This window comes from Chelonoidis abingdonii, chromosome 1 (assembly GCF_003597395.2).
Source record: "Chelonoidis abingdonii isolate Lonesome George chromosome 1, CheloAbing_2.0, whole genome shotgun sequence".
Taxonomy (NCBI): domain Eukaryota; kingdom Metazoa; phylum Chordata; order Testudines; family Testudinidae; genus Chelonoidis; species Chelonoidis abingdonii.
This window is the reverse complement of record NC_133769.1, coordinates 25,584,719-25,612,141: the sequence shown is the minus strand read 5'-3', so window position 1 is coordinate 25,612,141 and position 27,423 is coordinate 25,584,719. Positions and strand designations below refer to the sequence as shown.

General features: G+C 42.5%; 1 protein-coding gene across 2 annotated transcripts in view; it reads left to right on the top strand.

Moving 5' to 3' along the window:
• Positions 1-16,895, top strand: part of RSBN1L (round spermatid basic protein 1 like) — a 109,796-nt gene extending 92,901 nt beyond the window's left edge. For both annotated transcript variants that reach the window (XM_075064500.1, XM_075064498.1), the window contains 2 exons: positions 15,587-15,695; positions 15,783-16,895. In XM_075064500.1, coding sequence (XP_074920601.1) covers positions 15,587-15,695; positions 15,783-16,436 — 763 coding nt within the window. In that variant the 3' untranslated portion in view covers positions 16,437-16,895. The remainder of the gene's footprint in view (positions 1-15,586; positions 15,696-15,782) is intronic.
• The last annotated feature ends 10,528 nt before the right edge of the window (positions 16,896-27,423 follow it).

The following is a 27,423-nucleotide window of genomic DNA, read 5'->3' as shown; positions in this document are numbered from 1 at the left end:
AGGCTCTGACTTTTCTTCAAGGAGAAGAAGAAACTCTTATCCTTCTTCTCATCACCTGATAGAGAAGACTCATAAAACTGACCACAGTCGCTCTAAGGTTTGAGGAGATTCTTCCACCTTTTCTAAGTGGGGTGCTGGCCACAACCAGGTTTCCTTGAGTACACAGGATAGAGCAGGGCACTTTACCCACTCTCCTGTGTCATGGTGAGATCATTCCAGCACCGCATTGTCAACTTGGTACCATTAGTAGAGCAGCTGTTGAATCTGTTATCAACAACATGGGTCTCGACACTGACCATACTGACTCCACAGGTTTTTCAAGCACCTGCAGATTTACTCTGCCTCTCTGTGTTGGACTTAGCTGTGATACAGGAGTCTTCAGCTGTGGCAGTATCTTCTGTGATCCTTGGACCATCTGGGTTGGTTGCCTCAGAATACAGGCTGTTGCAAGTGTTGTCTCTGGCACCATTTAAAAATCAGGCTGCAGAGACAAGACTACTCTCATTGTTGGCACTGAGGGAACACTTATATACTGATTCCATCTTTGATCCTCAGAGACAATGTTGGCTTCTACAGACCTGATACAGCTGGAGCTACAAATGCAATACTGGCCTCTACTTTGATACTGATGTCTATTCGGTATTGAGTGTTAGTGCTGCCTTAATGACACTGCTAATGCTCAAGGCACTGACTGCTCTGCCTTCTTCTGTGCCCATATACTGTGCCGATGAGTCATTCGGGACATGATGGCTCCACCAGGCATTGCTCTTCCATTCCCTTTGGATTGTTTGGAGAGTTTCTTGCATTCAAGTTCAGAGTCAGCTTCCACTTTTTCTTCATTCAGATACTAATCTCGAAAATCTTCAAGATCTTTGGGGGATCATCATTGGTACCAGGATCGGTACCATTCTTGTAATAGAGAGAGGGGTTCATAGCCTAGTTCCTACTGGCTCCCAGTGCCATGTCTATTTCCTCCATGGCATTCATGCACTTATTCCAGAGCATGATCATCAAACCCTCTTCCTGTCTCACCTCCTGACCCAACAAGACTGGAGATGGATACTGAGATTGTGCTCCTAAGCTGATTCATCTGAGCAGGAGTAAGCAGAATCACAGCAGATTCCATTGGCCCTCACTTTCCTCTTCATCTTGTTCATAGGACAGTTCAGCTTTACCAGGTTCCTCCCGTCCTGTGCCTGAGAATTTTAAATCGTATCAAGATCTTCTAAGGTGAATGAACACAACTTTGGGCTTTCAGGACTGTACCCATACATGAGTAGATATTCTCCAATGTTTAGTTCCAGAGGGTAGTTCTTCCTATAAATGAAGCACTTTGGCATACCTTCTTTTCTTACTGCCCACAGCGAAGTGCGCTGACAAATGGTATTATGTCCCTATGCAGGATTTTGAGTGCTGCTTCTCACATCCAGCCCTTAACTCTCTGGTTGTCATGGCCGTAAATGAGACAGATAGTGAAGGGAGATTTAAGTCAGTGCTGAAAGACACAGTCTAAAAGGTTAGATTTAATGGGAAGAAAAATATATTCAACCTCACTTTATGAATGTTCATCAGTAATTGGCAGGCACTGTCAAAGTATGATTTGTAAATTGGGAGACTATGTACAAATTTACAGATAAATTACCAGAATCCTCCAGAGAAGAGCTTAATGTTTTCATCGAGGAAGGTTGTTTAATCACTAAGACATCTCTACAGTCAGCACTAGATATTGCAGATGCCTCCGTTATTATGGTCTTAGCTGTAATAATGAGAAGAGCTTTGGGGTTATGGAACTCTGGCATAGACCCTGAGGCCCAACAAAGCATGGAGGGTTTACCAATTGAGGGTTTAGTTTTTGTTTTCAGAGAAAATTGGAGAGACATTACACGCTTTGGGGGAAAAAAAAGACTGTCAAACTACTTTAGGTTCATTTGGAGTGTATATCCCAGCGATAGAGATGTCACTTGGGGAGTCAGCAATAACAGTAGCAACGTTACCGACTACATTCCCAACTGTATTTCCAGCAATTGGTTTATCGAGATAGAGAGCAGGACTTCTCCAGGAAGAGATGTAAGTCGCAAAAGAGAGGCCCTTCTCATCCTAATTTCAACAACCAGACCATTCTCCATCAGCTTTGTGCAAGCAAAGGTAATTTGACTCTCCTAGCGAGGACATCATTCTAGGTGAGATTCTTCTCAACCATATCTCCTTTGTTTGGGGACAGCCTCTCCTGCTTTTGTCCAGTGCTTTGCGAAGCAATACTTAATCACAAGCTTGGTCCTAAGCACTGTGAGGTCAGGTTATGCCATCCAATTCCTGTCCATACCTCTTTCCCACCCACCTCTCTCATGCCTTTTCAGGGACAACTCTCGTGAGTCCCTGTTCATTCAGCAGATCCAGACTTTCTGTGCTTTGGAAGCCATAGAGAAAGTTCCCTGTCAGTACTGAGGACAGGGATTCTATTGCTACTTTTGATCTCCAAGCCTGTGTGTTCCTGTACTTAGATGATTGGCTAATGAGGGGCAAATCAGGGGCAAATCAGAAGATCATCTCCTCCATCATGTCCAGCTCAAGTTAGATCTGGAGCTGATTTTGATCGAAGAAAAATTGACATTTAATTCCAGCACAAAAAAATCAAGGTCACTGGACCCTACTAAACTCTACGAGTGTGAGAGCCTTTCTCCATCAAGAGCAATTCAGAACAGTTCATCGCTTATCTCTACCTTCAGTCTCCCGCTTCAGCTATGGTCCATGTGTGCCTGAGGTTACTAGGTAGGTTTGCCAACTTTGGTTGGACAAATTCCTGGAAATTTCATCATATGACATAATCTAATTAAAGATTAATCTTTAATTCCTGGATACTCCAGGACAATACTGGGGGGTTGCCAACTGTATTACTAGGCCATATGACTCCATGCACTTACGTACTCCAGTGTACAAGATTGTGCCTTTGTCCTCTTCAATTTTGGTTGAAGTTGCCTATCACCTGAGTTGTCAGTCTTTGGACAGCCTTGTGTGAGTGCCACCAGCAACTCTGGAGACCCTGCAATGATTGACAAATCAGATCAGTGCTTGTGAAGGTGATCCTTTTGACCATCCTACACAATAGGTTGGTGGGAACATCTGGAAACAATGAAACTTTTTGTTTGTGTACAGAACAGGAGGTGTCTCTTCATATAAACATCCTGGAGCTTCAAGCCATTTGCAATGCGTGCCATGCCTTTTGGACATAGATCAAGGGCACAGTGGTTCATATCCTCACCGCAATATATTATGTGAACAAGCATGGAGAAGCGCACTCCAGCCATCTTTGTCAGGAAGCAATGAAGTTTTGGCAATTGTGTATCAGGGAAGATATCATTCTTACAGCTGCTTACTTGCCAGGTGCCCAGTGTCACTTGGCTGATCAGTTCAGAAGGAACTTTTCCCAGAATCTCAGAAGAGTAGCATGCTGAGGTCCATTTTGAAGGAATGGGGCATTCCAGTGATGGACCTATTTGCAATGAAAGACAAGAAGTGCAATCAGTTTTTGCTCCTGAGCAGGTTTCAGTGCAGCCTTATTAGCGGACCCTTCCATTTGAATTGGATTGGCACTGATGTATGTCTTCCTCCCCACACTTCCCCCTCCCACTCATTTCCTAGATGATTCTCATGCTGAAGCTAGATCATGCCAAGATGATACTCATTTCACCAGCTTGACCGAGACAGTGTTAGTTTTCCAACCTTTACAATCTGACTTCTCAGATCTGTTTTCCTCATTCCTGACCTGCTGACACAATGCCATAGTCAGATATGGTATCCAATGCTGAGCAGTCTGTATCTGATGGCATGTATGCTGCATGGATAAATGAGCAGAAACAATATTCGCAAGCAGTGCAGCAAGTCCTGCTTAATAGTAGAAAACGTTCTACTACGGCTACCTATTTGACTAAGTGGGAAGTGTTTTTGGTTTAGTCTTTGGGTGGGGAATTCAGCCAATGCTCGTATGTATTCAAGTCATTTTGGATTACCTATTGCATCTTAAGTTCTCAAGTCTGTCGCTCAGTTTGTTGAGGGTCCACTTAGCTATGATCTTAATATTTCATCCTCTGATCCAAGGGAAGTTGGTATTTTTCAGTTCCATTGTAGTTAGATTTCTGAAAGATGTAGTCCAGCTCTTTCCACTTGTAAAAGAAAAGAGTCCTTTGCAGGACCTTGATACTGTATTGGCTGCCCTCGTGGGTCCTCTGTTTGAGCCCCTAGCCACTTCCTGTGTATCTACTGTGCCAAAAGACAGCTTTTCTTGTTGCCTTAACTCCTACAAGGAGAGCTACTGATCTGCAGGCCTTCATGGCACAGCGTCTGTATATGATTAGTTTTTCAAAGGCCAGGTGGCCTAAGTTTTTTGTCTGAAGTGGTGTCACAATTTCACCTTAACCAAACCATATAGTTACCTGTATTTTTTTCCCTAAGCCTGTCTCAAATGCAGATGAAGAGACTTTATTCCTTGGTGGCTTCTGCACACACTGTTTCCAGATGGATTACCACAGCATATGGGGTAACTCAGACCACACCTCCATGACCACGGAGACTGGTGGCTCATTTGACAGGGGATCAAGCGCCTTTTGTTGTGCTTCTCAGTGACTTTTCTATATTGGACTTTTGCATGGCCATTACCTGGTCTTCCACACACATTTTTACTAAGCATTATGCTATTACGACAACATCTAGATCGAACACAGAATTTGGACAGGCAGTTCTTGCAGTTATTTAAGAAGACTCTGAGCTACGCTTCCATTAATTACTTGAGTCATCTGAGTGGAATGCAACTGCTTGAAAAAGGAAAAAATGATTTATCTGCACTGTAACAATTGTTCAAGATATGAGTGCAGAGGTTTATTCCAGGATCCATCCTCTCTGCATTGGAGTCTCCCATCTTAAGATTCTGGTGCGAAGAAACTGAGGGGAGGGTGGTGCCACCCTTAAATAGCCATGGAAGGGGCTATGAGGACCAGAGAGTGCGAGTTCAGTTCCCAGGGGTACAGGTAAGCAAAATTCTCCAAAGCTGCAGTGTGCTGGGCATGCACCCTTCAGAATATAATAGATGTTTGCACACACATCACAAAGAACTACAGTTACAGTACACCTGTTTTTATTCATAGATGGAAGAGTAAAACTAGCTTTCTTGCTTTTTCAACTCCCTGTTGGTTTCTCAGCTTTGAATAGCTAGTCCAAATAAAGAGAATATTCTCTCTACACCTGCTAGATAAGCTGAAGTCAAAAATAATTAAGGCTAAAGCTTTTCTCCACAACAGAAGCTGAAAGTACAGACACTTGAAAAAAGGTAAATACCACCCATTCCCTCATTATGAACACTGAATATGTTTTAGTAACTTAATACAGTACATGACATTGTAATACGTTTATAAAGCTTGAGTTGACCTCAGAAGATGTTTTCTCCAAGCTCTGTATATAGTTTAAAAAGCAGCACCCTTTAACTTCTTAAACTTTGAGTAGAGGTCATTGATGCAGCATATTTTTTATTTACTTTAAATTATTTTAATAATTATAGTAAGTTTAGGCCCTGACATAGGTTGTCATGATTTCAAATTTAATTTTAAATAGATTTGTTTATTTATCATCAGTCTTTATCTATCCTGCTGCCTCTAGAACTTGGAAGCCAGACAGGCTGCTGTGCAGCCAGGAATCCTGGTCATCCATACATTGCACACAGTGATGGAATTTGTTCTTCCAGTTTTCTTTTTAAATTGTTTATTCCCAGTGAATAAACATCCTTAATAACTGTTTTTATAGCTAAGAAGCATTTTCTGTCAGTTACGGTGTGACAGGCATTTCACAGTTTGATCATTTTTGTTGTACATAAGTTGCTTTTGTTCCATGTTGACATATATGATGCCCAGTGATTGTTCAGCAGAAGTCCAAATTTTATGTTCCTGTTATTTCTAATGTTTAAACAAAAAAATGCACAAAAATACCCTTCAGGCCACCTTAAGGTGTCATGAAACAAAAGAAGAAACTTACAATTCCAATTTATTTAAAATATTTTTGCAGGTCATCTTTAAGCTTCTATCAGGGAAAGAAGGCAAGTACACCTCTACCTCGATATAACGCTGTTCTCTGGAGCCAAAAAATCTTACTGTGTTATAGGTGAAACTGCGTTATATCGAACTTGCTTTGATCCACTGGAGTGCACAGCCCCACCTCCCTGGAGTGCTGCTTTACCGTGTTATATCCGCGTTGCTTTATATCGGGGTAGCATTGTATGTATGCAACTTTGTGGGAGAGGAAGAAATGTACCTTTACCCAGAGTGACAAAATATCCTAGGTAATGTACTGTCTTGGGATTCCAATGTCCTCAGTGTAATTCTTTTCTGAAATAGAATGATCAAAAAGAATAACCCTTCATCCACTGTTGTCTTTGGTACCTTTCTGCTTCCTGTCCAGTACATCTCAAGCTATGTATTTTTTGCCAGAGGGAACTTGGGTATTAGCTGTGTTGACTTGTTTCTAAATTATCCTTATACAACAACTGGTAATGTTCAGGTGGCAAGATGGCAATGGCGTTGACTGCTTGGTAAGATAATAGAAGAATATTCATTCTGGATTTTTAAGTCCAGAAGTGATTCTTATGATTATCTAGTTTGACTTCTTATTTTGTATGATTTTTCATTTAAAAAATGTCAGCTTGTCTAGGCTTCCCTAGTGTGAAAGGATTTCTTGGAATTTGTGAACTCTTCATATTTAGCTGAAATGATAGGAGTATTTGAATCTTTAACAAAGATATCCTTTCTCCCAGGTGTTCATTAGGTATTAGAATTGTAAATGTTAATGAAAATAACTTAAAACAGCCCAAGAAATTTCTTTGCCTTTAAGTTATTCAGCTTTCAGTCTTCAGATTTCACTAGTTATTCAGTCATCATGGTGTCTTTCAAGGTAGGCAAGATCAGAATTTCTGAAGAGGCAGTAAAAAAAATACTTTTTGGGAGGGAAGAGACAGAACATTAAACTTCCATAGCTTCATTATACATCAAGAACAAAAAAAGTACAAAAATCCTATTTTTTTTATTTTGCAAGCCATCTATAATGTTTTTAGATTTATTCCATTGTTTGACTTATTTATTTGGATATATGTGAATTATTAAAAAGCACCCATCCAATTATCTAGGCAACCTTGACAAACTTTTTAAAACTCACAAATAAATAAACAGACTTGTCATTTCTCCCAGATATATTAACCCAGCAACAACAAAATAATTACATACACAAAAAACTGCATTAAAGAATGTTAATATTGCAAAGTCAAGCACTCAAAGATTAGGAAATGCCAGAATTGAGGTCGTCTGTGGGATTTTCAAAATTTATAACGTGGTGGGCTTGGATGGATTTTTCACAGGGACAGTAAGGGTATGTCTACATTGCAATGTAAGCCCAGGATTGGTGGGACTCGAGTCAACTGACCTGTGTTAGAGAACCCTGGATTTGAGCGTCTATGTTGTATTTTAACCCTTTGTTAAGAGTTTGCTAACCCTTGCTCAAACCTGCAGTGCACAGACCTTAGTCAAAGTAACCACATCTGAATCCCTAGCGTTTCCCTCCCACCCCCACTCTCAAAATGTGGCTGCTCTAGCCCTAGGACTGTGGTACATTGTGGGAAAACTTTACTGCCCATCCTGCATGTTACCAGGAAGCAGCTTGCTTTGCAAAAGGCTTGATCAGTTTGCTCTCCATTGCAAACCCAGGAGGCTCTCTGATATTGCGCTTGCAAATCAGTGATCAGAAGAGAATGGATTAACACTGACCTGAGCTGCTGCCTTTTGGAAATTGGGGGTGGGAGAAGGGGGGCGGGGGAGGAAGGATTGGGACTTCCATTTTCAGTAGAGCTTGTTTGGATAGAAAGGACTAAGGAAGTTGTCCCATGGAATTGTGGGATATGTCTGACTGATTCCTGGGACCTAAGTCAACCAGACAGCATCTGCACTGCAAAGCAACAAGGCTCGGACCCTGGGTCCTGGCTTAACTCGAGCTCAGAACTTCCAGCTCTGCAGGGTCCAAGTCCTGAGTCAGCAGTGTAGATGCAAGTGGATTAGGCTTGAGCCTGAGCTGAAGCACTGGCTTACTTTGCAGGGTATATATACACCAAAAAACACCTCTCTGACTCTAGAGCAGTGATTTTCAACCTTTTAATATTTGCAGACCCCTTAACTATAGGTGTCATGGCCTATAGAAATTACGACATTATTAGAAAAATGATTAAAGACTGAAATCAGCTTTCTATAAAGGATTCTCTTCTTTTAAATCTTTTTGTACTTTTCTCTAATGAAATTACTTAGGTATGTGGTTTTTATAATTTTTATACTTTATAAAAGAAAACATCAATCTTTTTGATGAAACGTTAAAGTTGAGCTAAATCACAAGTCAGAAAATTGAGTTAAAATTCACACTAAAATTAATTCTGCCCTGTTTCATGTGTGGGGGCGTGTGCACACACATTGTAGCAGATGTCTCATTACATGAACACAAAACTTATTTAGTAATAAATAAATCTACGGAGCATTTTGAAAGGTTTTAGAAAGAGAAACAGTTGATGCTTTGAATTGCAGATTGTCCAGTTTGAGTAGTTGTATAATGAGATCATGTGAATGCATAAAGCAACAAGATAAAGTTTAAGGCCACTGTGGGAACCTTAGCATTGAGTTGTCTGAATTTTTAAATAATGCAAAAACAGTATCACTTTTTCATTTCACTCTGAAGTTTGTGATGCTCAGGAGTGAGGGATAAAAAGGGTAACTTCATTTGTATCTGAAAATGGAGATGACACTTTATTTTGACTGACTAACTTGTAATAATTAGAGGTTTCAAAGGGTCAGAACATAACTCAGTTCTAAAATATTAATAGGTTAGTTATTGTAATTGGGCTGTTTTGATTGAAGGATGCTTGTAGGTGCTTTTCAGTTCTTGTATATTTAAAGAGTCTAAAGTGTCAGAGCCACAGGCAGTTGCTCTTTTTATTTTTAATACATGTATATAATTGCATTTCTTTCAAATCAGAATCATAGAATCAGAGGGTTAGAAGGGGCCACAATAGTCATCTAGTCTAGTCTAATTCCTTACCAAGATTCAGGATTTGTTGTGTCTAAACCATCGAAAACAGATGGCTATCCAGTCTCTCTTTGAAAACCTCCAGTGAAGGCCGTTTGTTCCATAGTCATACTGTTCATAGGGTTAGGAAGTTTTTCCTGAGATTTACTCTAAATCTGCTGTGCTGTAGTTTGAACCTGTTGCCCCTTTAGTCCTGCCCTCGGTGCCAAGAGAAAACAGTTTTTCTCCATCTTTCTTATGGAAGCCTTTCAGGTTATCCAGAGACCACTATCATGTTTCCCCTTAATCTCCTCTTTTTCAAACAAAATATATCCATTTCTTTCAGCCTTTGCTCATATGGCTTGCATTCAGGGCCGCCCATGGGGGAGGGGGGGGCGCAAGTGGGGCAATTTCCCACGGGCCCCACAAGGGCCCATTGAGTATGTCAGAGGCTCTTCCTGGCCCCGCCTCTGCCTTCCCCCATTCCCCGGCACCTCAGCACCCTGTGTCCAGGAGCAGCCCCGGACAGAGCTAAAGTGGCATGGCTCAGGCGGGGCCTGAGCTCCTCCGGCTCAGAGCTGCATGGTAAGGGGGCGGGGCTGCGAGCTCCAGTCTTGCCAGAGCCATGCTCCTGCAGTGCTGTCCCGGGGCCAAGGCAGCTCCTGGACGTCGCATGCTGAGGCTCTGGGAGAGAGGGAGGTGGGGGTACTCAGCATGGTAAGGGGGCTGGGGAGGTTGGATAGGGGGCAGAGGTTTGGGAGGGGCAGTCGGGATGGGGAATGGGGGGTTGGATCATGGGCATTCTGAGGGTCTGTCAGGACTCAACGGGTGGGATGGATAGGGGTGGGGGCAGCCAGGGGACAGGGAAGAGGAGGGGTTTGTGTAGGGTGGGTCCCAGGGTGGTGGTTGGAGGGGTCTCTGGGGGACAGTCAGGGGACAAGGAGTAGAATGGGTCGGGGATTCTGAGGGAGGCAGTTGGGGGGCAGGAAGTGGGTGGGGGTTGGATGGGGGCAGGGCCAGGCTGTTTGGGGAGGCTCAGCCTTCCCTACCCTAAAGCTCATTCAGCAGTTTGAGGCTTGCAGACAGCTATTTAACACAAAGAGCCAAGCTGTTATCTTTTCCCTTACGTCTATTATCCCATTCACTTCTCAAATGCCAAATTATAGTCTACATTTAATTTCAGTGCCATAGGGAGATTCATGTCAGAGGAGGTAGCTTCATTTAAAATTAGCCACTTTAAATTAACAGTGATAGAGCCAAGAGAGCGGTGGGGGAGGGATCACATGAGAAGAACAATATCCTATACCACCTACCTCCTTCCCAACCCTACCAAGGGAGACCCCCTCTCCCCTGCATTCCCTGAGGCTCCAGAGGGATTAATTCAGTGGTTTTCAAACTTTTGTATTGGGGACCTCTTTCGCATAGCAAACCTCTGAGTGTGACCTCACCCTTATAAATTAAAAACACTTTTTATATATTAAACACTATTATAAATGCTGGAGGCAAAGCAGGGTGTGAGGTGGAGACTGACAGCTCGTGACCCCCAGTAATAACCTCATGACCCCCTAAGGGGGTCCCTACCCCCAGTTTGAGACCCTCTGGGCTAATTTAATTTTAGCACAATGTGTCCATTCACATGCATGTGCTATTATGAGCATTTCAGTTTTCACAACATAGGCTCATTCCAGATTCTCGAACAAGCTCACACGCTCAGTTTGTGGAGTATGTACATAAGCTATACTAAAGACAAACCCACAGTAACCGTCTCCAGTTTGTGAGGGACCCCATGAAGCCAGTCTCTAGGAAACAGATAAATTCATGGAGGTTAAGTCCATTAGTGGCTATTAGGCAGGATAGGTAAGGAATGGTGTCTGTAGCCTCTGTTTATCAGAGGATTGAGATGGATGGCAGGAGAGAGATCTCTTGATCATTACCTGTTGGGTTCACTCCCTCTGGGGCACCTGGCAGTGGCCGTTGTTGATAGACAGTATACTGGGCTGGATGGACCTTTGGTCTTACCCAGTATGGCCATTCTTATGTTATGTTCTAATCTAAATGAACCCAAAATTATGGAGACAGATATGAGTCAAGGAAACCACCAGGGTATCAGAAACCTGGAAAAATCTCTTACTGGATGGGCTCAGGCGTTTGGTCACAAGCTGAGGTGGTTCAAAAGTTTTGGATTTTTTTTAAGCAGAATTTTATTATTGTTTCTTTAAACAGTCAAACACAGCAAGCAGCAAATATTTGGCCACACACTTCTGAAACCCCAAACCATGTTCAGGTTTTGGCAGACTAATTTCAGCGTTTCAATTAAAAAAAACACAACAAATCTTGAAGGAAAGCAGACATTGTCCGTGATTTTTTCCGCTTTTTAAAAACTCCTAGTTTTCGATCCAAAAAAAGTTTTGATGGAAAATATTTGTCCAGTGCTTTTAATGAGCTTTAGTGCTTTTTAGCACTAGCTGATACTGAGAATCAGTGATACCTTATAAAGATGACTTGAAAAGAAGTTTTCTCAAAACTGTGTTTGTGCTGAGATGCGGAAGGTTTTTAAATGTTGATTTTTCCCAGGGCTGTCCTGGGGGCTGGGTGGGGTGTCAAGTGGGGCTATTTGCTGATGGCCGCACAGAGGCCACCATGAGAATAGAGTATTGTAACTTTTTTTTATGAATTTGCTTTGCCCCAAGCCCCCTTAATCCTCTGGGCGGCCCTGCTTGCATTCCATCCCTTTGATCATTTTTGTCACTTGCCTCTGAATACTTTCCAGTTTCTCTACATCCTTTCTATACATTGGTGACCGAAAGTGGACACAGTACTCCAGCTGAAGCCTAGCTAGTGCTGACTGGTACTATCACCTCCTGTGACTTGCATGCTATACTTCTGTTAATGCAACCCAAACTGCATTTGCTTTTTTGCAATTACATTGTATTGTTGATTCGTGTTGAGTTTATGATCCACCATAACTTCCAGATCCTGCTCAGCAGTGCTGATGCCAAGCCCGTTATCACCCATTCTGTATTTGTGCATTTGTTTTTTTCTCCCCTAAGTGTAGCACCTTACATTTGCTTTTGTTGAAGTTCATTCTGGTGTCTATAGCCCAATTCTCCAATATATCAAGATCCTGTTGAATTTTAATTCTGTCCTCCAAGTGTTTGCATCCCCCCCAACACCCTCGCCCACCATGTACAAATTTGATCAGTATGCTCTCTTTTCCTACTTCCAGATCATTAATAAAGATGTTAAATAACACCAAACCCAGAACAGATCCCTGTGGAACCCCACTTGAGATCTCCTTCTAATCTGACATCATTCCATTGATAGCCACTCTTTGTGGTTGTTTAACCAGTTATGTATCCCCTTAGCGGTAATTCTACCGAGCCCACGTTTCTTCAGCTTACTTATGAGAATGTCCTGTTGGACCTGTGTCAGAAGCCTTGCGAAAATCCAGGTATCTTATGGCCATCGCATTCCCCCTGTGCACCAAACCAGTAACCTTGTCAAAGGTGGAAATCAGTTTGGTTTGGCATGATTTGTTCTTGGTAAATCTATCCTGGCTGCTAGAGATCACCCCGTAATCCTCCAGGTATTGGCAAATGGAATATTTTATCCAAGTAGCTTCACAGGTATCAAGGTCAAACTGACAGGTCTTTAGTTCCCTGGCTCCTCCTTTTCCCCCTTTTTAAAGATTGGCGCTATATTAGCCCTTCTCCAGTCATCTGGGACCTCTCCTGTCCTCCAATTTGTGTTGTAAGCTTTGGAAATTCTCATTAAAGTATTGCCAGTGTCTAAGATTCATAAGGGAACGTCCTAGTTTAGCACAGAATTTGTAATGTGGTGTTTTAATGTAATGATGGGTGTTGCATACCTGACTAATTCACTATTCTGTTAAAACAAACAAACAAATCCAACTTGATATAAATGTTCAGATTCTTTAGTTTCATGCTGAGATTGCAAGTTATTGAAGAAAAACAGCACATGGCCTAAACATTTGTTATCTCAGTTTTAAATTAACTGTAAATTTTAGTCTGCCAACTCTTTAGAACTTAGCTCCCTGTGTTAGTCACCAAGTAATTAGAAACAAAGATCAATTAAAGGGACACAATCAGCTTTTTTTTTTTAAATAATTGACTTTTTTTAAAAGTCCAAGGTGTTTCAGCACCTATTAAATACATCCTGAATTAAAAACAAAAACTTTTTTATATAAGGTGTTTTCGTCTCCCCTATTCTTCAATAGTCTTTACAGCAAGAGAGAAACAATTAAAGTAACTGTTAGTTTGATGTTTCTTAGACTTCAGAAACCAATTATGCCCCTCTTCAACTGTGCCATGTTAGCAGGGCATTAGAGGGGAAACTTGAACTGACACTGTTCCATATCTTCGTCTGCCCCCTTCCATAGAAAGTGCCTTGCAACCCTGCAAGGGAGATGCACTTTGTATATTTGACAATACTTAATGCAGCATTTCCCATCGCACAGGGAAGATGTTTTCAATAACTTCATTACAGTAATCCTGTTAATTGTAACTCCAGTATTCACAACATTTTACACCAGAAATTATTTTCAGGTAGACATTGTTCCTATACATCAGGGATTGGCAACCTTTGGCATGTGGCCCGTCAGGGAAATCTGCTGGTGGGCCGGGATGGTTTGTTTACTTGCAGCATGCGCAGGTTTGGCTGATTGCAGCTCCACTGACTGCAGTTCGCCATTCCAGGCCACTGGGGGCTGTGGGAAGAGGCGTGGGCTGAGGGATGTGCTGGCTGCCGCTTCCCACAGCCCCCATTGGCCTGGAACACTGAACTGTGGCCAGTGGGAGCCGTGATCGGCTGAACCTGTGCACACTGCAGGTAAACAGGCCGGCCTGGACTGCCAGCGGATTTCCCTGACAGGCCACGTGCCAAAGGTTGCCAATCACTGATATGCATATTTCCACAACCAGTCACTTCATATTATTACAGAATAGAACAGACAGACACTTTTTAACAATTACTTTTGTCTTCAGTATATACCTAAAAACCTCTGTTAAATCTCCTCCCCCTCATCAGTGTAATGTTTGAATATCATCCAATTCCTCTCATCCTTTCTACCTTATAGGAGAAATAGCATGAGTAGCTTGTGTGTGTGTGTGTGTGTGTGTGTGCGTGCGTATGTATGCTGTTGAAGGAGAGCTGGGTTTTGGATTCAGATGTGAAAGTAATAAGGAACATAGTAAGTCTTGCTTTTTGTGAGAGTGGTTTCCATTATTTGGAGTCCAGCTTCTGAGAAAATTCTCTCCTGTGTTCTTGAGTCTCTTCCCTATGGTTGACAGTTTCATGGTTTAACTGAATGATGCAGCTGTTGTGGAAGGTCATGGTTGTGGGATGAGAGGTGAACTTTCATGGAGGATTTTGAATATTGGGACAGAAATGAGGAACTGGACTCTGAATTCAATAGGGAGCAGAAGGAAAGGGCAGAGCACCAGAGCAAGGCACTTACAGCAACTTGAGCTAATCAGGGAGTCTGCTGTATTCATTATGTGCCTTCATTCTATTTATGAGTTACAGTAATCAAATCCTAGAGGTCACTTATGTATGGATCACTTTGGCCAGGTCTGTGCCTGATGTACAATCTTCTGGCCAGATGTTAATAGAAATGAGTGGATTTAGCAGGGTTGGCTCTTTGGACTCTGCTACTGTGTGACTAAAGGACCCTACAGCTGCAGACTGACTTAATCTGAGGTTACCTCCCCCGCACTAGGGGGGAATGTTATAAAGGAGATAAGTTCTTCCCTCTTTCTAGCATTACCTCAGTCTTACATAGATTCAGTTTTGTCCTGGTACTTTCATCCAGGTGATGATTTCACCTAGACTTTGAGAAAACTGGGAGATGATGCTGGTCACATTTGGCATTAAGGAAATGTGGAGCTGGATGTTCACCATCAACTTTTAGTATCTCAGCCCATGTTATCTCTCCAGTTCTCCCAGAGGCTAAACAATATAGGGAAGAGGATTGAACCCTGTAGGATTCCATAGGGGACAGCTTTTGAGATGAATAGTTGCCCATAAATAAATGTCTCTATGTTTGGCCAGAAGCATGTCAGAATATTTCTCTCCATCCCTAGGGCAACTTTAAAGGTGGGACACAAGGAATATCACCAAATACTTTGTCATTGTACAGAAGAAGTCATTTATCAGAGCAACAAGTGCTCTGTCTGTACCATTCTCTAGCTTGACTGTCGGTTAGTAGAACATACTGGAACATCCAACCTCTGCCTTTCTTCATGATGAAAGACAGTCACTGTCGGTGGCACTGGTGGAAACTGGTTAACTGAATTATATTCCTGAGTGTGGTTAATATGTTGTAGCTGAAGACCTACAGGCTTTTTCAAATTTCTTTTCAAACTTGTGTTGTAAAATTCATTTGTAGATTCTGTTTGCTTTGTTCTTGCTACCGAGACTAACAAAGTCTGTAGCAATTTAAACTGTGGCCCTGACTCTGCTTATTATTATTATTATTGTTATTATTTTGTAGGCCTGAGCAACCTCGTATAACCAAAGATGTAATTTGTTTTCATGCTGAAGATTTCTTAGAGGTAGTTCAGCGAATGCAATTAGATTTGCATGAGCCTCCACTCTCACAGGTAAGCTTATTGTGAATTATTAATCATGAATATTTCTCATGTTTTAGAATAGATTTTTCATCTTTATTCTCATTTTTCCTCCTCCAGTGTGTCCAGTGGGTTGATGATGCAAAACTTAACCAACTGCGAAGGGAAGGCATTCGATATGCTAGGATTCAATTATATGATAATGACATTTATTTTATTCCAAGAAATGTTGTGCACCAGTTCAAGACGGTTTCAGCTGTTTGCAGTTTGGCTTGGCACATTCGGCTCAAGCTGTATCACTCAGAGAGAGAAGTTTCTCAAAATGCAAACACCTGTGAAGCAGGCACATCTGCAGACCCCATGTCTTCGGTTATTGGACTTCAGACTGACAATATCTGTACAATAAGCAAAAATACCTCCGAAGACACCAAATTTTCAGATACTCTGCAAACTAAATATGTACAGCAGGAATTCACACAGATAAAACATGAACTTATTGCATCTCACCGAATTAAAGAAGAATCCATGAATGTTAATCTTCCTGAGAAGACATGGGGACCTAATGATATGGAATGTCAGAATATTAAAGGAAAATTTGGTAATATTGCATTGACAGGATTTAAGTGTGAAGTGGACTCTAAATTCGAACTTGGCAACAACGACTTACAGGATAAGTTGTGCTCTGGAAGTCACATAAATCTAGATGATACAAGACAACAGAGTTCAACATATCCAAATCTGCATGGACAAAGAGAAGATGACTTTTTGTGCTAAATTTGTACATATCGTTTTAAATTCCTTTTTAAACTGAATGACGTAATAATGTAAAGATTCATAAATTCTGTGAGGCAAGCTTGTGACTTGCCCTCACATCTGTTACAGAAAATAGTTTATGTAGCTTTGTAACATTCCTCAGTGCCTGTCCATAACTGTGAAGTATCAAAGCACTTAGGGCCAGATGCACTGTAAACACTGCAGGTTTAACATAAAGAAGTCTTTAAATAATTTGAGTTGTAGGGTTTAGAGTAGAGCTGACATTTAACATATATATTTTTTGTAAGATGAGCCAGAATTCTTTTTGACAATTCCAGGCTTTTCCATAGAGCTTATTTATACCAATTTTTTTCATTTTAAATGTGTCAGCACTGTAGTGTAAATAGCTTTTTTAAAAAATCTTTTTAGTGTGATTTATACTGAAATGTGAGCCGCTTAATAAAGGTTCAGAATAACAAATTGGTTTTATTTTTGGGTCTGCAAAAAAGAACAACTCAGTTAAACTGCCTCTTTAAACTGTTGTGTCTACTTGTTCTGTACTTGCTGAAAGACCCACTTGTGCCCTTACTTGTTTCTGGAGTGAGGAGCTGCAGCAGACAAACAGCATGGAGCATTCTGTGTTTGTAAAGAAAGATCAGTGTGAATGCCATCTACAGGACTGCTTGTAGCTGCTTGTTAAAACGTGTATCATGCACTCCTTAATGCCTGCTGGAAGATGAACAGGAGAGGCACAGCCCTTATACACTGTCCTTTTCCTTTATTGTCTGGACTACAACTAGGTGTCCTGTGTGTTCCAGGAGTAGTCTGCAACGTTGTATATCTCTGCAGGTGTGCTGGGAATAGGGAGTTTTAAGGCTTCCTTTTGCACTCATTTTCTCTCCCCATGCACCTCACTTCAGAACTTAGCCCTTTATCTTAACATGTAGACTGGAACTTTTCCTAAATCTAGTTTCTGACAAAATCAGAGCAGAAATATTTTACAAAGATTTAAGCTTTATTTTTATAACATTTAAAAACTTTTCTCAAACTTCATTGCACCATGACCCCCTTCTGACAACAAAAATTACTACACAACCCCAGGAGTGGGGGCCGAAGCCTGAGGTCCCCTGAGCACCACTGCCCTGGGTGGGGGGCAGTGTTCCCTCTAATTTTTCCCACTCGTGCAGGATGAATTTTGTTATGTGCACCAATATGGAGGTGATGTGTAACATGTCACCTTCATATTGGTGCACATAACAAAATTCATGGGGTGAGGGTGGGGCCGAGAGGTTTGGAATGTCGGAAGGGGCTCAGAGCTGGGGCAGAGGGTTGGGGTGTGAGGACTCTGGCTGGGGGTGCAAGGTCTGGGGTGAGGCTGGGGATGAGGGTTGGGGTGTAGCGGTGTGAGGGCTCCTGCTGGGGGTGTGGGTTCTGGAGTGGGGCTGGGCTAAGGGCTGGGGTAGAGGGTTGGGTGCAGGGGGTGAGGGCTGTGACTGAGAGTGCAGACTCTGGGGTGAGGCTGGGGATGAGGGGCTCAGGACTGGAGCAGAGGGTTGGGTGCAGGGAGTGTGGGCTCTGGAATGGGGATGAGGGATTTGGGGTGCAGGAGGGTGCTCCAAGGCTACAGTGGGGAGAGAGGACTCCTCCCCACAGCAGCACCTGGGCTGGGGCCATGGGGCGCTTCTCCTCACTGCGGCAGCTCTCGGGCTGGGGCCACAGGATAGGAACCCCTCCCCCAGCCCCTGCAGGTCTAGCCGGGGCAGGGTTCAGGGAGGGGCACTGGGCCACAAAGCAGCACGCCACAGAATAGGTGGGGCCAGCAGGCTGCACCAGCCATTGCAGGTCCAGGCTGCAACATAGTTGGGGCCAGGGGTCCTCTGCCATGTCAGGTTGGGAGCTGGGCTAGGTTGGGGCCAGGGGAAGGGCACCCTTCCCTCAGCCTCAGCAAGTGCCCAGACAGGTTCTATAAGCACCTGCATGGCGCTAAATAGGTTGCTGCACGGCTACACAGCTTATAGGGAACTTAGGTGGGGGGGGCCAAAACCCAAGCCATACCACTCCTGGTAGAGGGACCAAAGCTGAAACGCAATGGCTTCAGCCCTAGGCAGGGGGCCTGTAACCTGAGCCCTACTGTCCAGGGCTGAAGTCCTCGAGCTTCAGTTTCAGCCCTGGGCGGTGGGGCTCAGGCTTCAGGCACAGACCCCAGCAAGTCTAAGCCAAACCACTTTGGGATCCTGACCCACAGTTTGAGAACCACTGATTTAAGACAATTACTAACTGGGGTATTAAGATCTGGGAATCTTTGTCACTGATATAAAATAATTCATTGATACACAAGTTTGGACTTGAAGTGTTTTGTAAATTGATAGAAACAGATACTCCATGCTCTAGGGTAAAGTAGGAAAAAGGTTCCAGCCAATCTGTCCTGAAGAGCATTCCTTACCAACCCCGGTTTGGATAGGAATAAGAATCATTGTTTACAGGGTAATATCGGTGTCCAGATTAACTGTCCACTTCTTTTTCCTTCCAATACCGAGTTCCTGAATAGTTGTAAGGTGTATTGTGTCAATACCTTTGAGAGAAGAGAATTCCAAACGCTAATTACTATCTGATGAGGTAATGGTAAGCTCTGTAATTTAATTTTTTTTTAAATTGTGTGGGCATGTGTTGCTTAGTCCCAACAGATCCAAACTCTGCACTCTCCTTTCAGCTACTTATATAACGTAGTAAATTTCTCAGCTTCACATTCTACCAAATCCATAAAACTTAAGATTCGAATCTCGTCATGATTTCTAAGACTCCTCCGTACCTTTTGGGGAAGTTTCTTTTCCTCTGGACTTTACAAAATTTGTCCATCCCTACAGATACCCGAAACTGGATGTAATACACCAGGTAGCCTCATGAAGACTTTCGACTGTTGTCCATGTCTGACTTACAGGCTTCTTTGAAATATCTTAGGAGCACGTTGGTCACATTTGTTGCAAAAGAACAGTGGTTCTCAAACTTTTGTACTGGTGACCCCTTTCACGTAGCAAGCCTCTGAGTGCGACCCGCCCCCCGCCGTAAATTAAAAACACTTTTTTGTATATTTAATACCATTATAAATGCTGGAGGCAAAGTGGAGTTTGAGGTGGAGGCTGACAGCTCGTGACCCCCCATGTAATAACCTCGTGACCCCCTGAGGGGTCCTGACTCCCAGTTTGAGAACCCCTGCAATAGAACAATGTGTTCCTTCCCACCCCCCGGTTCTGCTAATCCTTTTGTCATTAAATTTTCATTTCTTTACTCAAATTTAATTTGCTTTTATTACTTATCCAAAATACATTACTTGACACTTGCATACACTAAAATCCATTAACCATTTCGTAGACCAGTGTGCTAAGTGGTTTAAATCTTTCTGAAATAGGACTGTCAAAGTATTAATAATTCAAATGCTGGTGTCATCATAAACTTTATCCTTGGATAGTCATAATTCTGTATTAGGTCATTAAACATGACCTTTAATAAAAATAATAAAAAAAGCAACAGCCACCATATGAATCTCTCATGTGCAGTCGCTAGTGATTTCTGTAGGACCTATTGCTATTTCCATTAAAGCTGGTTCAGATGGTGCTACCAAACATGCAACCTTAGGGGATCCACCCTACCAGAAGAGAGATTCAAGCGGCGGTGTGATACTAACAACTTGTACTTCAAACGACATTGTGCTGGACTGTCATCTGGCTTGTGATAATTGAAGACCTAGGAATTCTTGACTGAAATACAATCCAAACTTACCTCTCTGTTTTTTGCATTTACCAGGAAACCTTCACACACAATTCTTTTAACTTCATCAACACATCCCATTATAGTCCCCTACTGTACACCTGCTGGAAGGGAATATGAATTTGGGGCAGGATGAAGAAAGTTACACATGGTATTTTAGGCCAAGCAGCTAGAAGCCACAACTGCATTAACAAGTCAAGAAGAAAAACAATAGGACAGTCTGAAAAATATCTTTGATGCCTGTGTTCTAATGCAAGGAGCATGGGAAACAAGCAGGATGCACTGGAAGTCATGGTATGTGAAGAAAATTATTTAATTGGCATTACTGAGACTTGGCAGGACTACTCCCAGGATTGGAGTGCCAGCATTGAGGGATATAGCTTGTTCCGGATGGATAAGTATGGGAAAAAAAGGAGGCGGCATTGTGCTGTATGTCAAGAATATATATACTTGCTCCAAAGTCCAAGAGGCAGTGAGCAGCAGACCAACTGAGAATATCTGGGTGAGATTAAAAAGGGGAAAGAATAGTAGCAATATTACCAAATCAAGACAAGGAAGTGGATGAGGCATACTTCAAGCAGGTAACACAATTAGCTAACACACATGAACTAGTATTAAGGGGGGATTTTAATTACCCTGATAATTGTTGGAAAACTATTACAGCAAAACATATGTCCTGCAAGTTCTTAGTATGTGGAAGGTACAAGTTTCTGATTCAAAAAGTTGAGGAAACAACTAAGGGGTCATCCATTTTGGATTGAATTTTGATCAGCACGGCTGAATTAGTTGTGAACGTAAAGTTGATCAGGAACTTGGGAGGAAGTCATGATCTGATAGAATTCATGATCCTATGGAATGGAGGACATGAGAACAACAAAGCAAAGACACTGGACTTTAAAAAAGCAGATTTAAACCAACTCAGCGAAATAGTGGGCAAGGTCCCATGGAGAGACCAGTTAGGAAGAAAAGAGTCAAAGGGGGCTGACAGTTCCTAAAAGATGTAATATTAGGGGCTCAACATCAAGCTATTCCTATGCAGGGGAAAGATGAGGAGAGTCACAGGAGACCGATATGGCTGCACAAGGAGCTTTGTCGCTATCTAAAAACCAAAAGGTTACAAGAAATGGAAGGAGGGGCATGTCATTAGGGATGTATTTATCAGAATAGCATGAGTGTGTAGGGACAAAATCAGGAAACCAAGGCAAGGAATGTGTTACAACATGCAGCAAATGTTAGTGACAACAAGGAGAAGGGGTTCTACAAATGTGTGGCAAGGCACCTTCTTGGTCTCACAGCTTTTAGCCTCGGTGAGACAGGCTTGGGTAAAACAGTCCATCTTGATTGTACAGGGAAGTCCGTTCCTTCTCTCCACTAGTATTTTTAGCTTGATTTTCTCCCATATCGGAGGGAATGCAACCTCCCCTCCTGGTGAGGCTCGCTGTCTCGCTGCTCCTAACCTACTGGCAGCAGGACTCCTCCTCTGTCTCTTTCCCTCATCTCCCAACAGGGGAGGATTTAAAAAGGTCTCAGGGAGCCCTTATCAGATGATCCTAATTAACCTCAGGTAACTCCCTCTTAGCTGATCCTAATTGATTCTCTGGTAACCCCTTCCGAGCTGAACTTGATAGATCTATAGTTACCCCTCTTCAGTTGATAGGGAGGAGGGCCTTTTCACCTTCTGGAACTGTTTTCTACCCCTTCCCACCCCCACCCCCGCCCTTTGCAGCTTTCTGTCCTGAGTTTATCACATATGTCAGACAAAAAAGAAAGATCAGGGATCATGTGAGCCCACTGCTCAATGAAAAAGATGAGCAGGTAATGGAAGATAAGTAGTTGGAGCTGCTCAATGCCTATTTTGCTTCAGTCTTCTCAAAAAAATGTGACTGGACGACTAGCAAAGTTATCATAGACAATAAAAGGGAAGGGGTGCAGATCATGTAAAGAACATGTCAGTGATCTTCTGCCTAATTTGAATGAATTCAGTCAGCCGAGTGTGGTGCTATTCTCCCCAGGGTGCTGAAGGAATCAGCTGAAGAAATCCTGGAGCTACTGGCAAAAATATTTGCAAAGTCATGGATGACAGGAGAGGTCTCAGAAGACTGGCTAACATAGTGCCCGTCTTTAAAAAGAGGAGCTGGGGAACTATAGGAGAACTACCAGTCAGCCTTACCTCAATACCAGGGAAGCTGCTAGAGCAATATATAAAATATTCCATTTGCAAATACCTAGAGGATGAAGGGATGATCACTAGCAGCCAGGATGGATTTACCAAGAACAAATCATGCCAAACCAAGGTAACTGGTTTGGTGGATATGGGGAATGTGATGGCCAAGAGATACTTGGACTTTAGCAAGGCTTTTGACACAGTCCTACATGACGTTCTCATAAGTAAGCTGGAGAGATGTGGGCTTGACAAAACTACCATTAATTGGATACATATTTGGTTAAACCACAAACAAAGGGTAACTATTAATGGAATGTCAGATTAGAGGGAGGTCTCAAGTGGGATTCCACAGGGATCTGTTCTGGGTCCTGGATGTAGGAATAGAGAGCATATTGATCAAAATTTGTATATGACACACAGAGGAGGAGAGGAAGGATTGCACACTTTGGAGGATAGAACTAAAATTCAAAGGGATCTTGATAAATTGGAGAATTGGGCTATACAAAAACAACAACAAAACAAATGTAAGGTGCTATACTTAAGGAAGAAGTGCACAAATAGAGAATAGAGGACGGGCTTGACATCAGCACTTCAACTTCCAGATCCTGCTCAGTAGTGGATCACAACCTCGACATGAGTCAACAATACAATACTGCCAAAAAAAAAAAAAAAAGACAAATGCCATTAAAAAGAGTCTAGCAGGCAGTCACAGGAGCAGTAGTATCACCTACTCAGCAGTGGTAGGCTTCAGCTGGAGTACTGGTCCAGTTTTGGTCACAACTGTATAGAAAAGATGTAGATAAACTGGAAATATCTAGAGGTGAGTGACAAAAAATTATCAAAGGGTAGAATGCAAGTCATATGACAAGGCAGAAGAACTTTATGTATTAGTTTGACAAAAAGAGGAGATTAAGGGACACAATAGTGGTCTTTAGATACTTGAAATGCTTCATCGACAAGATGGGGGGAAATGGTCTTCTTGCCACAGAAAAGTCTCAAGCGCAGTGGGTTCAAATTAACAGCATGTTAGGTTTATAGAGTCATAGCAGATTTAGATTTAAATAACAGGAAAAACTTCCTAAAAAAACCACCTGTAAGAACAGTAGAAATGGAACCAAACTAGCCTGGGAAAATCATGGAATCTCCTTTGCTGGAGGTTTCCAAAGAGGCTGGATAGCCATCTGTCTTGGATGGTTTAGAGCAGTGATTCTCAACACTGGTCCACGGCTTGTTCAGGAAAGCCCCTGGCGGGCTGGGCTGCTTTAACTGCCGCATCCGCAGGTTCTCGGCCGGATTCCGGCTCCACTGGCCGCAGGTTCGCTGCTACAGGCCATGGGAGCTGCTGGAGTGGCGTGGCCCGAGGACTACTGGCTGCCGCTTCCAGCAGCTCCCATTGGCCTGGAACAGCGAACCGCAGCCAGTGGGAGCCGCGATCGGCCGAACCTGTGGACACTGCAGGTAAACCAGCCCGGCACGCCAGGGGCTTTCCCTGAACAAGTGGCGGACCAGCTTTGAGAACCACTGATTTAGAATATCAGAGGGGTAGCTGTGTTAGTCTGGATCTGTAAAAGCGGCAAAGAGTTCTGTGGCACTTTATAGACTAACAAATGTATTGGATCATGAGCTTTCGTGTGTGAATACTCACTTCGTCAGATGCATCCAACGAAGTGGGTATTCACCCACAAAAGCTCATGCTCCAATACGTTTGTTAATCTATAAGGTGCCACAGAACTCTTTGCTGATTTAGAATAGACTCAACAAATCCTACATTTTGGCAGGGGGTTAGACTAGATGACCCTTTCAGTCCTTTCTAACCTTATAGTTGTATGATTCTGTGGCCTACATTCTTTGTTCCCGGATGTATACATTTACAGTTTGCCATATTAAAACACATGCATCCAATTTATCAAGTAATCTAAATTGCTCTGAATCAGTGACCTATCCTCTGCATTATTTTCCACTCTCCCAATTTTTGTGTCATCTTCAAATTTTCAGTGATGATTTTGTTTTCTTCCAGGTCATGGATAAAAATGTTCAATATGGTAGGGCCAAGAACCAATCCCTGCAGGATCCCACTGGAAACAGACCCACTCAATGACCAGTCACCATTTGCAGATACATTTTGAGAACTATCAGTTAGCCAGTTTTTATTTAATGTGTGCCAGGTTAATTTAATATCATTCTAGTTTTTTGATCAAAATGCCATGCAGTACCAAGTCAAACACTTGCAGAAGTCTAAATATATTACACCAACACTATTACCTTTATTGACCAAACTTGTAAGTTCATTTAAAAAAAAGTCAAGTTAGATTGACAGGATCTATTTTCCATAAACACCTGTTGATTTGCATTAATTACATCCTCTTTTAGTTTGTTATTAATCAAGTCCTAGATCAGCCACTCCATTATCTTGCCCAGGATCTATGTCAGTCTGACAGGCCTATAATTACTCAAGTCATTCCATTTACCTTTTGAAAAATTTGGCACATTAGCTTTCTTTCAGTTTTATGAAACTTTCCCAGTGCTCCAAGACCTATTGAAAATCAACATTAATAGAACACCTAGCACCTCAACCAACTGTTTTAAAACTCTTGTATGCAAGTTATCTGAATTTAAAATGTCTCAGTTGTAGTAGCTTCTGTTTAACATGCTCCAGATATATCTGGGATCTGGATTTCAAAAACTTGTAATCTAGCTTTTGCTCTACTCCTCTTTGCTCTGCCCTGCTACTAGCTCTGCTTTGGAGTGTATTGTACTTGAATGTCAGTTAAACTATTATCTTCTCACCTTCTGGTCACAAAATTAAAGGAGGCCACTGATGAGCTCATTAGTTCAAACAGATTAATTTAAATATTTGCTGGGTATGCACATCTAGCCTAAAAAGACAAGCATTTATGAAAACAAAGGACTCTACATGCATGTTCCACAGAATATTTGAGATTAAATGATATATTTGTTTTTCAGCTAGCTTTAAATACCTAAAATTGAGTAGTGTGTCCTACTTCCTTTCTTGCCAGGAAGAGCATGGGAAGAGTTCAGTTTTAAAATTCTGAACTCTCTTGGTGGTGGTGTAAGATCCTTGCTAGTTATTTTATTGTCATTAAAATTAGCCGATTAATCAGCCTAATTCTGTCATAGAATCATAGAAGATTAGGGTTGGAAGAGACCTCAGGAGGTAATCTAGTCCAACCAGTTGCTCAAAGCAGGACAAACACCAACTAAATCATCCTGACCAGGGCTTTGTCAAGCCAAGCTTTAAGAACCTCTAAGGATGGAGGTTCCACCATCTCCCTAGGTAACCCACTCCAGTGTTTCACTACCCTTCTAATGAAATAGTGTTTCCTACTATCCATCCTAGACCTCCCCCACTGCAACTTGAGACTATTGCTCCTTGTTCTATCATCTGTCACCACTAGGAACAGCTGCGCTCCATCCTCATTGGAACCCCCGTTCAGGTAGCTGAAGGCTGCTATCAAATCCCCCCTCACTCTTCTCTTCTGGAGACTAAACAAGCCCAGTTCCCTCAGCCTCTCCTTGTAAGTCATGTGCTGCAGTGCTCTGATCGTTTTTGTTGCCCTCCACTGGACTCTCTCCAATTTGTCCACATCCTTACTGTAGTGGGGGCCCCAAAACTGGACGCAATACTCCAGATGTGACTTCACCAGTGCCGAATAGAGGGGAATAATCACTTCCCTCGATCTGCTGGCAATGCTCCTACTAATGCAGCCCAATATGCTGTTAGCCTTCTCGGCAACAAGGGCACACTGCTGACTCATATCCAGCTTCTTGTCCTCTGTAATTCCCAGGTCCTAAGCAGAACTGCTGCTTAGCCAGTCAGTCCCAGCCTGTAGCGGTACATGAGCTTCTTCTGTCTTAAGTGCAGTATTCTGCACTTGTCCTTGTTGAACCTCATCACAGTTCTTTTGGCCCAATCCTCCAATTTGTGTAGATCACTCTGGACCCTATCCGTACCCTCCAGCGTATCTACCTCTCCCACCAGCTTAGTGTCAGCTACGAACTTGCTGAGGGTGCAATCCATCCCATCATCCAGATCATTAATAAAGATGCTGAACAAAACCGGCCCCAGGACTGACCCTTGGAGCACTCTGCTTGATACCTGCTGCCAACTAGACATCAAGCCATTGATTGCTACCCGTTGAGCCCGACAATCTGGCCAGCTTTATATCCACCTTACAGTCCATTCATCCAATCCATATTTTTTAAACATGCTGGCAAGAATACTGTGGGAGACGATATGAAAAGCTTTGCTAAAGTCAAGATATATCACTTCCACTGCTTTCCCCATATCCACAGAGCCAGTTATCTCATCACAGAAGGCAATCAAGTTGGTCAGGCATGACTTGCCCTTGGTGAATCCATATTGACTGTTCCTGATCACCTTCCTCTCCTCTAAGTGCTTCCAAATGGTTTCCTTTAAGACCTGCTCCATGATTTTTCCAGGGGTGAGGCTGACTGGCCTGTAATTCCTCGGATTCTCCTTCTTCCCTTTTTTAAAGATGGGCACTATATTTGCCTTTTTCCAATTGTCCAGGACCTTCCCCGGTTTGCCACAAGTTTTCAAAGATAATGTCCAATGGCTTTGCAATCCCATCAGCCAATTCCCTCAGCACCCTTGGATGCATTAGATCTGGACCCATGGACTTGTGCATGTCCAGCTTTTCTAAATCGTCCGTAACCTGTTCTTTCACCACTGAGGGCTGCTCACCTCCTTCCCATACTGTGTTGCCCAGGACAGCATTAGGTTTTAATCAATCGGATAATGCCACCTCTCATTTTAAATGCAAGTATCCTAATGTATTTAACACTTTAGGGATTTTTAAGGAAGTGATTTAAGTACTTAATTGTTTATGGATTATAATCCAAGTGGATGAAAATATCAGTGTCTGGAGTTGGGTGTGTGTGTGTCTGTGTGTGTGTTCTAAAGGCCATCTATTTTAAGGAAAGTATTGCTTTTCTCAGGTAACATTTTGACAAAGTGGAGTGACTTTTACTAGCTGAGGAATCTGCCCTGAAATTATGTGGTAAATCCTAAGAAACTAAATATATAGATTAGCTTCA